Here is a 13,001-nt window from a genome sequence, read left to right on the forward strand (position 1 = left end):
GTGTGTGTGTGTAGAAAGACAGAGACAGAGAGTGAGAGAGAGAGAGAGACCCAGCAGGGTTGACAGACGGAGAGTGAGAGAGGAGACATAACACATGCCAAGAGTCTCCTCATACGTTTCTCTATTCTCCTGTCCTCTACTTCTCTCTGTCTCCTCGTACGTTTCCTTATTCTCCTCTACGTCTCTCTGTCTCCTCTTAAGCGGTTTACCTTCACAAACATATGCTGACAGTAGACAACAGACAAAATGTCCAGTGTTGTACAAAATATCAGAATGTTTTAATGGTTCGGTAAATTACAAAATATCTTTAAGTACATTTTTTTTGTCTTGCGATGGATCAAAAAATAAACTATTTACAAGGACTAATCAGCCCTTAATCAAAGGTTTCACAATGAAAATCAGAATGTGTGTCACAGTGTCATCACTGTAGTTTACTCCATTTCACTATACACTGTGCTACGTCCCCTACCATTGCATTCGTCAATGTCAGTTATACAATTTATAGTGGCGTCATATGAGAGCTGATGAACCTATCATAACCTCTTACCTAACCTTTCAAGTAAACATTTACCTCAGTTAAAATCATACTCAACTCCTCTGGGGCGCGTTTCCCAAAACCAGAGTTGCTATAACTAAGTTAGCAATTTTATGGGTTGCCATGCAATTTCCCATTGCCAACCAACTAAGTTAGAAACTATGGCTTTGGGAAAGGCACCCCTGGCCAGATCAGAGTCTCAGAGAGGCATGTCCACAACATTTGACCCCACTGTGGGCTCTTCAGACAGAAGCCTGCTGGGCCTGGGCCACCTTCCTGCGCAGGTTCTGGCTGAAGGGCATGAGGAAGTCGTCAAAGTCCACCTCCTGGCTGAGCCGCTCGCGCCTCCTCTCCCGACGCTGGATCAAATCGCCGGTGGTCAGCAGGTTAGTCCACACCTGGGAGAGCGGGACAGGGGAGAGACGGACACACGGCGCTGAGGATGCACAGACACCAGAACAGCACCAGAACAAATGGACAGATGGGCCAGTGCAGCCCAAACTGTCTAGTGTGTGAACCTACAGCTTAAGAAAACGCCTTCTGTTTCATGTCTGAATAGTTGTTTAAAAGGTTGCACTATGGGGCCCCAGCTGTGGCGCAACTGGCTGGGGCACCAGCACTGTGCACCGGTGACCTGGGTTCCATTCCCGCCCCGTGGTCCTTTCCGGATCCCACCCCTGCTCTCTCTCCCATTCCCTTCCTGTCACTCTCCACTGTCCTGTCATTAAAGGCATAAAAAGCCCAAAAACATATTCTTTTTTTAAAAAAATGTTGGACTATGTAATACAGTTTTTCTCAGTCGCTTTGGTACATTTCTCGAATCATCCTTGAGATTTGCTGAACAGTACGTGCATTTCTCAAAACCATTTGTTCAAATAGCAAAACACCATGGATTACCTGCAAAAGCCACTTTCTTGCTCAAAATCCTTAGTCCATCTCTCAAAACTAAATATTTGTGTCAATGAACATGTTATCAATGTTATGATATGTACATGTGCATCAGAATGTCAAGTCCTTGACTCATCGTGGATAAGTCATTTTTTTGACTATGTATGACACTTTTTTGTAAATTATAGGTTACACCTTAGTGTATGTGAGAGCCGGATCGACAATATTCACATTTACGCTTTTACTGTTTTTTACTGTAATTTGTTGACAGACCCTGTCATTGTGCTACAGAAAAAAAGACAGCACTGGGTAATATAAAGGGAAAAAAATTAAATAAAGTAGAAATTTGACCATAGGACAATCTCGTTAGGGAAAACTATAGATGCATTGTTGTAGAAATTACAGTGCAGACTTTCTACACCTCTTGATGTTCCTGTCTTTCGGGCCACTAATTCTCATATGACAAGATGTTCAACCATTTTGCATGTAAAGACTTACTGTATACTATGAACTAATGCCTAAATGTTGTGGGGGGTGAGACTATTTAGCTGAGAATTGTACATGATAATTTGCATGGATGTACCAAAACATTTGGAACTTGATCAAAGGAATGAGAAACTGCTTTTTTGATGTGCACAAGTGATCTGAAGAGAAATATACCAAAGCCACTGAGAAAAACTGTAACTGAACCATGCATATGCACAAGCATATGCAACATTTAGCCCTGATGAACTCACATTTGTTTTTTTCTCAGGGGAAACATACCGTGCGGGGAGTAAAGCTGATGTCTACGGGCCTGAGAGTGCCGTTGTTCAGCTGGGTGCTGAACATGATCACAGTCTCTTTGCCCTCTTTGCTCTTCTCCGCCGCAGCCTTCTGCACCGAGGAGCTGTCTGCGGGTGGCACTGACGTACTACTGGGGGCAACCTGGCTCAGCTGAGAGTGACATCAATCAATCAACTGATCAGTAACAGATACAACAGCACGCAAAGCAACAGTACGCAATCAATCAATCAACTGATCAGTAACAGATACAACAGCACGCAAAGCAACAGTACGCAATCAATCAATCAACTGATCAGTAACAGATACAACAGCACGCAAAGCAACAGTACGCAATCAATCAATCAACTGATCAGTAACAGACACAACAATCATATAATAAATCAACTTATTAATCAAACAGTTAATCAAACAATAACAGCAATACCAATAGCAATAACAATAACATGCAAAGCAAGATTGTATTTTGTTTTGCCTGTTCCATAATCCCCTGGCCTGCACACAATTTCACGAGGGGCCAATCTGAGGAGATGAGAACTAGCCTCCCTACAGCGTCTTTCATCCAGCTGCTGCTGCCAGCTAAGCTACTTTTGCTGACCCAATAACAGGTAGTGTAACAAAACACTGTAGCCTACACCCGATCTGAGACCCGGTAGCTCTCAGTAAGTGACAGAGGTGGACAGGACCAGTCACAACTACAGCGCGAGTGAAACATGTTCTCCAGCTTGCCAAAGCTGCACTGCTGAAAGGTTCTGTCTTTGCTAGCGCTAGCCGTGCTAGCTTGTCCCGAGGTAACCTGAGCTGTCATGTCTCATTTGTCTGCAATTTGCTGGTTTAGAGTGACAGGGGCATGTCTCTTGTTCCTCTGTCTGCCGTTCCAGACCGGCCTTTAAAAAGACGGAGAATACACACAGCCACGCTGGGGCAAACCGTCAGCAAATTACTGTGTCAGCATTTGGTAGCGATGTAGAAACCACAACATTGTAATCGAATACTAAAAGCATCGCCATACAACCTGATTATTATCAGCTCAATGTCAACTGACACTTTTGTTACTATGACAAATAGATATTGTTGCTGTTCTGGGACCTGCTCCTCTTCCTGTTACTCTTGCAGCACTAAGAACACAATGTAACAATGCAAAGCCAACAATTGCACGCTGCCATATGGAACTACTCTGACTGAAAAGAGGTCCTTTAGCGTCACATGGCGTCTTGGTTTCATATTTTTTTAGTTGAATCTCCGGTCTGTGTTGCTGGAAGGCTTATGATGAGAATGAAATGATTTGGTGTGGTTTTGCTTGTTACCTTCTCCTTGGCTGAGGTGGTGGCTGGCCTGGGTTTGGGCTGCGGTTTGGCTGCTTTGCCTCTCTTGTTCTCCTTTGGCTTGGGCAGGGTATCCATCTTGGCCTTGACCAAGTCCACCACCCTCAGGTCTGCGTAGGCCCAGGCAATGTCCAAGCAGTTCTGCTCTGCATATAGAATACCACCGGCATCAGCTACAATTGCCATGACTGAGACAGAAAGTTCTGGCAAATGCCACCAATAAATAAATAAATAAATCAAATGACACGCTGTACTTGTGCTGTTGTCCAAAAATGTTGCTGACTAAATGAGACCAGCTTGTAGTCAGACTGATTGCTCCAGCAACTATGCGTTCGTCGAGCCAAAGTGATTTACAAAAAGGCCAAAAACTCTGCGGTGGAACTTCGGCACGAAACCACCCATAATACCATTATGTAAAAACCAGAGAGACGTTGTCTCTGGCACAGACCTGGGTTACATTTGGCCCACAGTCAGCACCCATCTGCACAGGCAGATGAGACTAACGTTGAGATGGAAAATCACTGAGGGAAATAATTGCCCTATTAAGCTCCTTTATTTACATCAAACACTATACACATCTATATGCATCAAACACTGCTTAGGTAACTGCAAGAATGTACTCGTTGTTCAGGAAGGTGTGCGGTGGTGATGGAGGTATTCCATACACTACAAAACACCACTTAAGACTGATACAGTACATGTGTGCCTACATTTTGAGCAATGCCACTCTTGTTAGCCACAGTGAAATCAGGGGCACTAGTACGTGTAAGACTTCAGCAGTGATAAGTAAGCAATATGTTATATGTGACCAGATAATCATGCATGATGATGTTATCCATTACAGCCGCTCAAAGAACTCCCACCAGTATCCCACCAGCAGAATACTACAGCCAGATTAGTCATGCCTTGGCAGTGTTGGCACGTCTAAGTTTGTGGGCGCGCCCGCCGGGTACCTTTCTTGTTCTTGGCGTTGACCTTGGCGCCGGCCTTGATGAGGTACTCCACGCACGCCGGCCGGCAGCTCTCGATGGCCCTCATGAGGGGCGTGGCGCCGTTGAGAGCGGGCGTGTCCACCTGGGCGCCCGACTCCACCAGCAGCTCCATGACGTCCAGCTGGCCGGCGTGGCATGCGTGGTGCAGCGGCGTCCAGTTGAACTGGTCCTTGGCATTCACGTCAGCCCTAAACGGGGGTCAAAGGGGAACTGCTGTAACAACGGGATGCTCAACCGCTTGCTAGCCTGGCTAGCGTCTACCACTTCTGAAATGAGACGTGGTCTGGCAAGCAGATGTTCATTTTCTCGTATTTGAAAAAATGCCCATATCCGTTCATTGGGCGCCACGGATGTCTATCAAATGTGTCCGTGCATAGCTCATCATCGTCTTGCTTTCTCCCCTGTTCTGTGATTGGTCCCCTATCTCAGGCAAAAATTAGGGCGGTAGTTCAAAGGCTAGGTCAAAGGGGAACTGCTGTAACAACTGGATGCATGGCATTGCTGCAGTGGCAAAGAAAGTTGAGAACATTATATTTAAATCCACTCATTATGTAAGTTACACAGCAACTCATAGTTCACTCAGTTTATAATATATTGTTACAGTGTTATTGTTAGAAGATATTGTTACAGTGGTTGGTATTTGGAGTCAACTATGTTGTGTTGCTTAATATCAAGTGTAGCACTGATCTTCTGGGGTATCCATCCAAACCTCAAATCAGAAAGGTACACCGGTGCCAAAATGGAATGGAATGCATTCGTGGAGTCAGCAGAGCACTGCAGGAGATTCTCAAAATGCACCATTTTCTTTTCACCTTTTGATTGATCACCAAAGTAAAACATGTTTGGAAAGTGTTTGATATCTCTCTCCTTCCATCAGCAATTGAAATGAATACCCTAGAAGATTCTCATACTGTCTTGTTCTAAAACATAAATGTTGAGTACAAATCTAAAGTCTCCTGAGCGCCCTAAGCCCTGTTGTGTCTTCATAAATGTTGTAAGTTTGATTCAGTGTTATAGCGATCTTGTGCTTGTTCTGATGCTAACGGCTTTCTGTGCAAAGTCACTCCTTCATATCACCGTGTGGAGCTATATTTGCAGCCATTTAGCTGTGTGGATTCATGGTTGCATAATGGCAAATCGCTTCCACTTCAGATGCTCTTACACAATCATGTCCATGACCAGGCAGTGCAGAGTTGAATGCGTTCAGGAGCATCGTATCTGTGAATTGCCGTTGTTTTGTTATGCTCTGTTTTGAACATAGAGGCCATTTCAGAGGCCTTGTGGGCCGTGATTGTGCACAATGACTCAGGCATTTCTGCTGAATGAGGAGGGCTCACTCACTGCATGGCACGCTGCTTTAAAAGGGCTTATTTTCTCAGGACCCGACTCTCTCTCTCTCTCCCTCTCTCCCTCCCTCCCTCTCTCTCTCTCTCTCCCCTCTCTCTCTCTCTCTCTCTCTCTGTTCTCTCTCTCCCTCCCTCTCTCTCTCTCTCTCTCTCTGTTCTCTCTCTCTCCCTCCCTCTCTCTCTCTCTCTCCCCCTCTCCCTCTCTCCTCTCTCTCTCTCTCTCTCTCTCTCTCTCTCTCTCTCCCTCCCTCCCTCTCTCTCTCTCTCTGTTCTCTCTCTCCCTCCCTCTCTCTCTCTCTCTCTCTCTGTTCTCTCTCTCTCCCTCCCTCTCTCTCTCTCTCTCCCCCTCTCCCTCTCTCCTCTCTCTCTCTCTCTCTCTCTCTCTCTCTCTCTGTTCTCTCTCTCTATCTCTCTCTCTCTCTGCTGCTGATGATGAATGTGGAGGAGCCTGACCTGAGATGAACTGATGGGCTAGCGGAGCACGCGGAGCAACACTGACTGGCGCTGACCCGGCTCCCTGTCACTCAAAACTCACTCTGCCAGCAACTCCGCCCTCGTCTGACTTAACCCCTCACATGCCAGGGGTGCGCGTGCGCCTCCCAAAAGCATAGTGGCTTAACTACGACACATCGCCCGTGGTAGCGTCACGGCCAAATCTGAGTTGACAGTATTTGAGTCACACGTGTTACAGATACGTTAACGATACAGAAATACGGTGTTGATATTCGGGTCGTACTTTGGTCACGTTTTAGTAAGAGCTAACAAATATGCTCTTGTTTTTTCATTTCCCAAATGAAAAATGTGATATTTGACAATATGAAGCTTACGTGTTTGTGTATATGTAACTCAAATTTACAGACTCATACTTGGCAGTGACACTATCAAGGTAATTACCGGTACTATCTTATACAGTACATAGCCATATTCTACTGCTATCTTTACCATTCATCCTGCACATACACTTATTTGTACTACTCTTATAATGTTACTGTTACTAGACTGCACATTGGTTCATGTTGTCCATATTGTTCATACTGCATAGATATTTCTCTTATAAGGTTACTGCTAATACACTGCACATAATATTACTGTAAACCATTCCACCTTCTTAACTGAATACTATTGTCTACACTGCACTATTCATGGGTTTCATCAGGTCCCTTTACACAGGTGTATAACATCAAGCACCTTGATTATGAATGCAGACTGCATGGTGCTTGATTAATACACCTGTGGAAAGGGACCTGATGAAATCCATGAATATGTCTTATTATACTGTTTGTGCACCACCTGTATACTGTCTATATCACATTGCACTTTTCTGGGGGTTTTTTTTGCACTTCTCATTAGACTCTGCATAACTGCATTTTGCTGTCTCTGTACTTGTACTTGTACTCTGCACAATGACAATGAAGTTGAATCTAATCTAATCTAAATCTAATCTAATCATAGTTAACAACTCTGCTTTTGAGAAACAGACCCTTGATGTCCCACCACAGACAAAGCCTCTGTGCTTAAATAAATTGCATTTATAGACATCTTATTGTTGAATACTGAATGCTGCATTCTTAACTAAAGCATCTTGCTGTACAGATAAAAACATGCTGTTTTTCCCCTAGAAAACAGACATAGCGTCCTTGATACTTGTAGAGTTTGTGATCCAAGTTATTCTGTCCTTTACCTCTTAAAATATATCCTACATTATGTCATTTTGTACCCTCTCAGCTCACCATCTGCGTATCACTGCAGAAAAAGGCTAGTGTCATGTGCATGGGGACAGTCTCCTACCACAGTGATCCAATCCTTACCCCAGGTTGATCAGGAACTGAGCCACCTCGTAGTTTCCATAAGCACAGGCTGTCATGAGTGGCGTCTTGTAGAAGCGGTCCTTCACGTCCACAGGAACGCCCTCCCGGAAGGCCAGCTGAAGGGACTCCAGGTCGCCCGTCTTGGCGCAGTAGGTCACGTTGACGTAGATCTTCTCCGGCTCGTCCACGTACCAGGCCGAGTCGTCCTCGATGGGGTGCTTGGGTGGGTGGTCGCGGCTAAACCGGTTGGGGTCCGTGTGGTGGTGGTACGCCTCCACCATGAAGTTCGGTGGACCACCATCGGCCCTCCGGTAGATGAGCTCAGGGGGGACGGTGCAGATAGGGAAGGGGAGGGTGAATTTGCCCTTCTTCTTGCCCTTCTTGCCCCCTTTCCCCCCCTTCTTCTTCTTCTTAGGCCCATAGGAAGCCATGACGACGGCCTTCTGCAGATACTTGAGGCCCTTGAAGAAGTCGTTAATGTTGATGATGCCCTCGCGTCTGCGGTCGTGGGCGAGGATCACCTTGTGGAGCTGGTACTCCTCCACAGGGGCCTGGAGATCCTGCAGGACCGCCTCGAACGTCTCCGTGGAGACCGTCTCCTTGATGCAGTCCCCGGACTCGTCGAAAGCTTTCCTCAGGGTGACCTCGTGCTCCTGGGACCAGTCGTAGAGCGCCAGGGCCCAGGTCTCGTTGGGATTGGGCACGCCAGGTCGAGAGAACTTTCCGTGCAGTCGCTCGGCTTTCTTCAGCTCCTTCACCGCAGCTTTGTGGCCGTTGTCCTTGGCAACCTGGCTTGCCAGTAGGCCTTCTTCGTTTTTAAATTTAGGATTGCAGCCTGAAGCACAGAAAGAGAGCAGCTTTTGGTCGTGTCCAATGTTTAGTTAACTGACCTGCAGCTTACTGCTGGAATCTGCCTTCTCCTCTCCCTCTCCCTCTACGCCCACACAAAACCAAACTAACACTGAGAATAATAACAATACCACAATTCTTTTCAAATATTGCATTCAAGATTTGATATGAACAAACAACACAAAAAGTCTCCAATCTGAATATCTATTATTACAGTTACTCTCCCACCATAGTATGTGCTAATATTATATGCTTCCAAGTATTTGTTTTACTTTTTAGTATGAGCTTCTGCAGCTGGTATCCAGCTGAGGCCAAACAGGAGAACCCATTGAACCTTGAGACGTCGACTAAAAACTCTCGTGCAGCTATACCAAGGCACAGAATAACAAACATCTGCTTTGGATCTGACATTTGGCATGTTCGCTTCAAGCCGCTGGTAGCACTGATAAATAACGCTTAAAACGAAAACTGGTAGCAAACTGACAGTCTGTTTAGAGGCCAAGTCTGAACATAACTCTTGGAGGCCGTTACCTCTCTGAGCGAGAAAGCGACAGCACTCGGTGTGCCCACCACGGGCTGCGTAGTGCAGAGCAGTGTCTCCTGCTTTGGTCACTGCCCCCATGTCTGCCCCATATGCACAGAGCACTTGAATAACCTGCACAAAACAATCAATCAATCAATCAATCAATCAATCCTCAGTAATATAGTATCCAGTATAATATGATGCAATATGCTATGCTATAATATAATATATAATATCACATAATAACATAAAATCCAAACGCATAGTAATCTACTGTATACAGCACGGTGTGCTGTTTTTGAAGTCCAGCAAGCCTCAAAACAAAGTTTCCAACAAACTCAAGGTCAGCACTTCATTAATTTTTTAACGTCTTGAAATATACACCCCCCCTTGAGATGCTTCAGTTCGAGTGGGCTGGGGCACAAACACACTGGTGAGATGGAACTGAGTCAGATCAGTACCTCAAAGAACCCGCCTTCCGCTGCCAAGTGGGCAGCGTGGAGGTTCTTCTTGTCGAGTGTGTTGGGGTCGGCGCCCCTTCGGAGGATGCTCCGCACCAGCTCCACGGCGCCCACCCTGGCTGCCTCCATGAGAGCGGTGCGCCCCGTGATCTGGAGAGAACAAAAGAAATGCCCACATGTACAGTACAGTACGCCCAGCAAACATCCACAATACCATCTCATGCATCTCAAGGCAAAGGTTGTGTATTAAAATAGCACATAAAAAATACAGGCATCACACGCATGCCAGACACAACACAACTAGATAAGAAGATGGTTTAAGAGACACTGCTAACCCCCACACACAGAAACACAAATATACACACAGACACAGACACAGGCGCACACACACACACACACACACACACACAATAAACTATAACTGACATTAGACAGTCATGTCAGGCTGTAACATGCATGCGCACACACGCGCGTACGTACACACAAACACACACACACACACACACACACACACACACACACACACATACACACGATAAGCTATAACTGACATTACACAGTCATGTCAGGCTGTAACATGCATGTGCACACACACACACACACACGCACATGCACATGCACACGTACACACACATACACACACACACACACACACACACACACACACACACACACCTCATCCACGGCATCAGGGTGAGCCCCTTTCTCCAGTAGGAGTAGGCACATGGGTAGGCAGCTGTCAGCCTGTTCACAGGCGAGCTGCAGGACGTGCTGGCCAGTCAGGGACACATTGTTGATGTCAGACAGAGCCTTGAGCACCGCATGCATGCAACGCATGTGGCGCTTGGTGGGGTAGATGCAGTGGAAGAGCACCCCTAGTGGACAGATGGGGGGAAGGGTGGGTGGTAGGAGATGAGCTCGGATTACAGGATTAGTAGTGTTTTGGCTGCCAAATGTTGGTCTGTTATTAAACATGATAGTTTGCAACTAAAAGGATCTGTATGTGTTTATACGAAGAGTTCAGATGCAAAATCCTCTAAATCCATCTGACCAATTTCCTTTTAAATTAGCTTTTAAAAAAAAAATCAAGCTCATAGGTTTTTGCCTACAAATCGATATTTCAGACCAGGAAGAGATTTTGTGAGCTTATAAGTGAAATTATTTGATGAACACATACTATGTGTGGAGAGCATTCACTCACCATTGTTATCTCATTTGTGTCAGAGATTGAATTTAGAGGGTTTTGCATCTGAACTCTTGTTAGTATTATTAGTATTAGTATTAATGCAGATGTAATTGAAATAATAGAACATTTGGCAAGGCAAACACATCCATTACATTTACATCTATTCATTATGTAAGTGACACACACAGAGAGAGACAGACAGAGACAGACACACACACACACACACACACACACACACACACACACACTCAGTGAGAGAGAGAGAGAGAGAGAGAGAGAGAGAGAGAGAGAGAGAGAGATAGAGAGAGAGAGAGAATGAGCACAGTCCTCCTAATACTTTGCTTTGAGGTTTGGATGAAGGTCCCTCTACACTACAGTATTTCCTAAGTCACTCACCCTTCCCCTCCTTGTCCAGCAGGCTCACATTAGCCTTGTGCTTCACCAGCAGTGCTACTGCAACATCATGCCCTAACTCCGCGGCTAGCATGACAGGTGTTCTCCCACTCTTATCCTGAACATTTGGATTTGCTCCGTGAGACAGCAGGAAATCCAGCATGTCTGTGTTGTTAGCCACGGCTGCTAGGTGCATGGCTCCTTTTCCCTGGCGAGGCTCGGTGAGGTTGATGAGGTTGTCCACGCCGCCGGTGATTAATTTCTCTATTCGTAATTTGTTGTCCTCGTGGACACACTGTAGCAATCGGTAGACCTGAAGCTCCTCTAGGCGACCTCTTGCCACTGGACTCGCCATCATCACTGACCTCTTTCAGAGTCAGAGTAGGGCCATGTCAGCACCATACTTTCTGATATTTTACTTCCAGGTTTATCCTATGCTAGGCTACTAATTGCCTAGTATTTTTACCAACATAGTCAGCAGGATGCATCGTCATTTAAAAAGATTAAGAATGACCAAAGACCTAACAACAATATTCTGTACAGGAGGCTACATCACTAAAGTTAAGTTATTAAAGTTAAGAAAGCCTAGCTACTGATACCGCAACTGCATTCAACACATAATGACTTACCACTGTCTCAGTTCAAAGCAGTAGGCCTACAATCGTTGATTCTTGCTTCTGTTAGACGAAGGCAGATGAGTTTTGATAGCCTACCACTTTAAATTAGACTAGGCCTATGGACACAATGTCCACATTTCCCCACAATAAAGTCTAAATGCAACATTGTTGCAAAGCTCAGCGTCTGACTGACTTTGTGAAAGCTACAGAGTAGCTCATTGTCTCTATGGCAACAGAATGCCAAGTCCCTCGAGATCTTCGCCGGGGAGTCGGCAAAAGTAGGTTATGTGTGTCTTGGGTGCTCACGTTCTTGTTAATTGGCCCCAGCTAGAGTTACGATACATTGGAGATATCACTTGACCGGGATAGGATAGAGTCTCAGGAACACCAAATATCGGTTTACATAGCAAATGTTTTCAACCGTGTGATACACTTTGTGTGCGCATGACAAGCGAGAGGCAGTGTCGTAAAGTCACTGGACTTTGAGGGATCACGACGTGACCTGGATAAATCAGAGGTGACTCGTTTAAATTATTTAAATGAACTTGGACGTCCACTCTCAATTTCAACTGATATGTTCTAAACAAACACCAGGTGTCACTAAAACTGTGTTAGTAGGCTAATAACGTCAGAGCAAACCATTGTGAGACCAAAGTGAATGTTTGACTGTCTGCCATGGGCTTTTGAACACGATCTATGTGGCCTAGAATCTATGAAGTAGCCTAGGCCTAGCCTAGCTGAAAGTTCTACAAAGTTCAAAAACTGTTTTCCGTTCAGCAAATTAAACTTCTGTGTTTTTTTAAAATTATTATTAAGTATATTTTTTGGCCTTTTTGCCTTTATTAGTATAGGACAGTGAAGAGTAGACAGGAAATAAGTGGGAGAGAGAGAGATGGGGTGGGATCGGGACATGACCGCAGGCCAGATTCGAACCTGGGTCCCCGTGGGCACTCGGACCCGTAGCATAGCCTACTATGTGGTATGCGCTGAAGCCTGTGCCACAGCGTCCCCCAACTTCTGTGTTTTAGCTCATATCTATCTTCACTGACTCCTTTTTATGGGACCATTCAGGGCCCTTGGCTGATGTTTCCTCAAAGGACACTAGACATTAGGCAGACTGAGGATCTTTGTGAAATGAGCCTGCCCTCAATGATGCACATCAGGAAAAACAGTGGTTTCCACGAATCTGTGACTTAGCCTAATCTTCACATTCTTGGCATAGAACTAGGCCAAAGGCACCCTGTCAACTTTAGCTACAAAGAGAAGGGTTTGAGTGGATAAAGGGGGCTAAAAAT

General features: G+C 45.5%; 1 protein-coding gene across 3 annotated transcripts; it reads right to left on the reverse strand.

Moving 5' to 3' along the window:
• Nucleotides 1-256: 256 nt before the first annotated feature.
• On the reverse strand, nt 257-11,903 carry ankef1a (ankyrin repeat and EF-hand domain containing 1a). 3 transcript variants are annotated; one of them, XM_062550370.1, is made up of 10 exons: nt 11,719-11,903; nt 11,093-11,456; nt 10,186-10,385; nt 9,511-9,660; nt 9,058-9,181; nt 7,678-8,512; nt 4,485-4,711; nt 3,514-3,677; nt 2,189-2,359; nt 257-933 (listed from the first exon to the last, which is right to left on the reverse strand). In XM_062550370.1, exons 2-10 carry the CDS (start codon nt 11,445-11,447, stop codon nt 778-780), a joined length of 2,382 nt encoding a protein of 793 aa, XP_062406354.1. In that variant the 5' UTR covers nt 11,448-11,456; nt 11,719-11,903; the 3' UTR covers nt 257-777. The 3 variants fall into 3 exon arrangements, with proteins under 3 accessions (XP_062406354.1, XP_062406356.1, XP_062406355.1); XM_062550372.1 differs by lacking the exon at nt 11,093-11,456; XM_062550371.1 differs by lacking the exon at nt 11,719-11,903 and having other exon boundaries at nt 11,093-11,495.
• Nucleotides 11,904-13,001: the final 1,098 nt, after the last annotated feature.

Source organism: Sardina pilchardus, chromosome 12 (assembly GCF_963854185.1).
Source record: "Sardina pilchardus chromosome 12, fSarPil1.1, whole genome shotgun sequence".
NCBI classification, from domain to species: Eukaryota; Metazoa; Chordata; class Actinopteri; order Clupeiformes; family Clupeidae; genus Sardina; species Sardina pilchardus.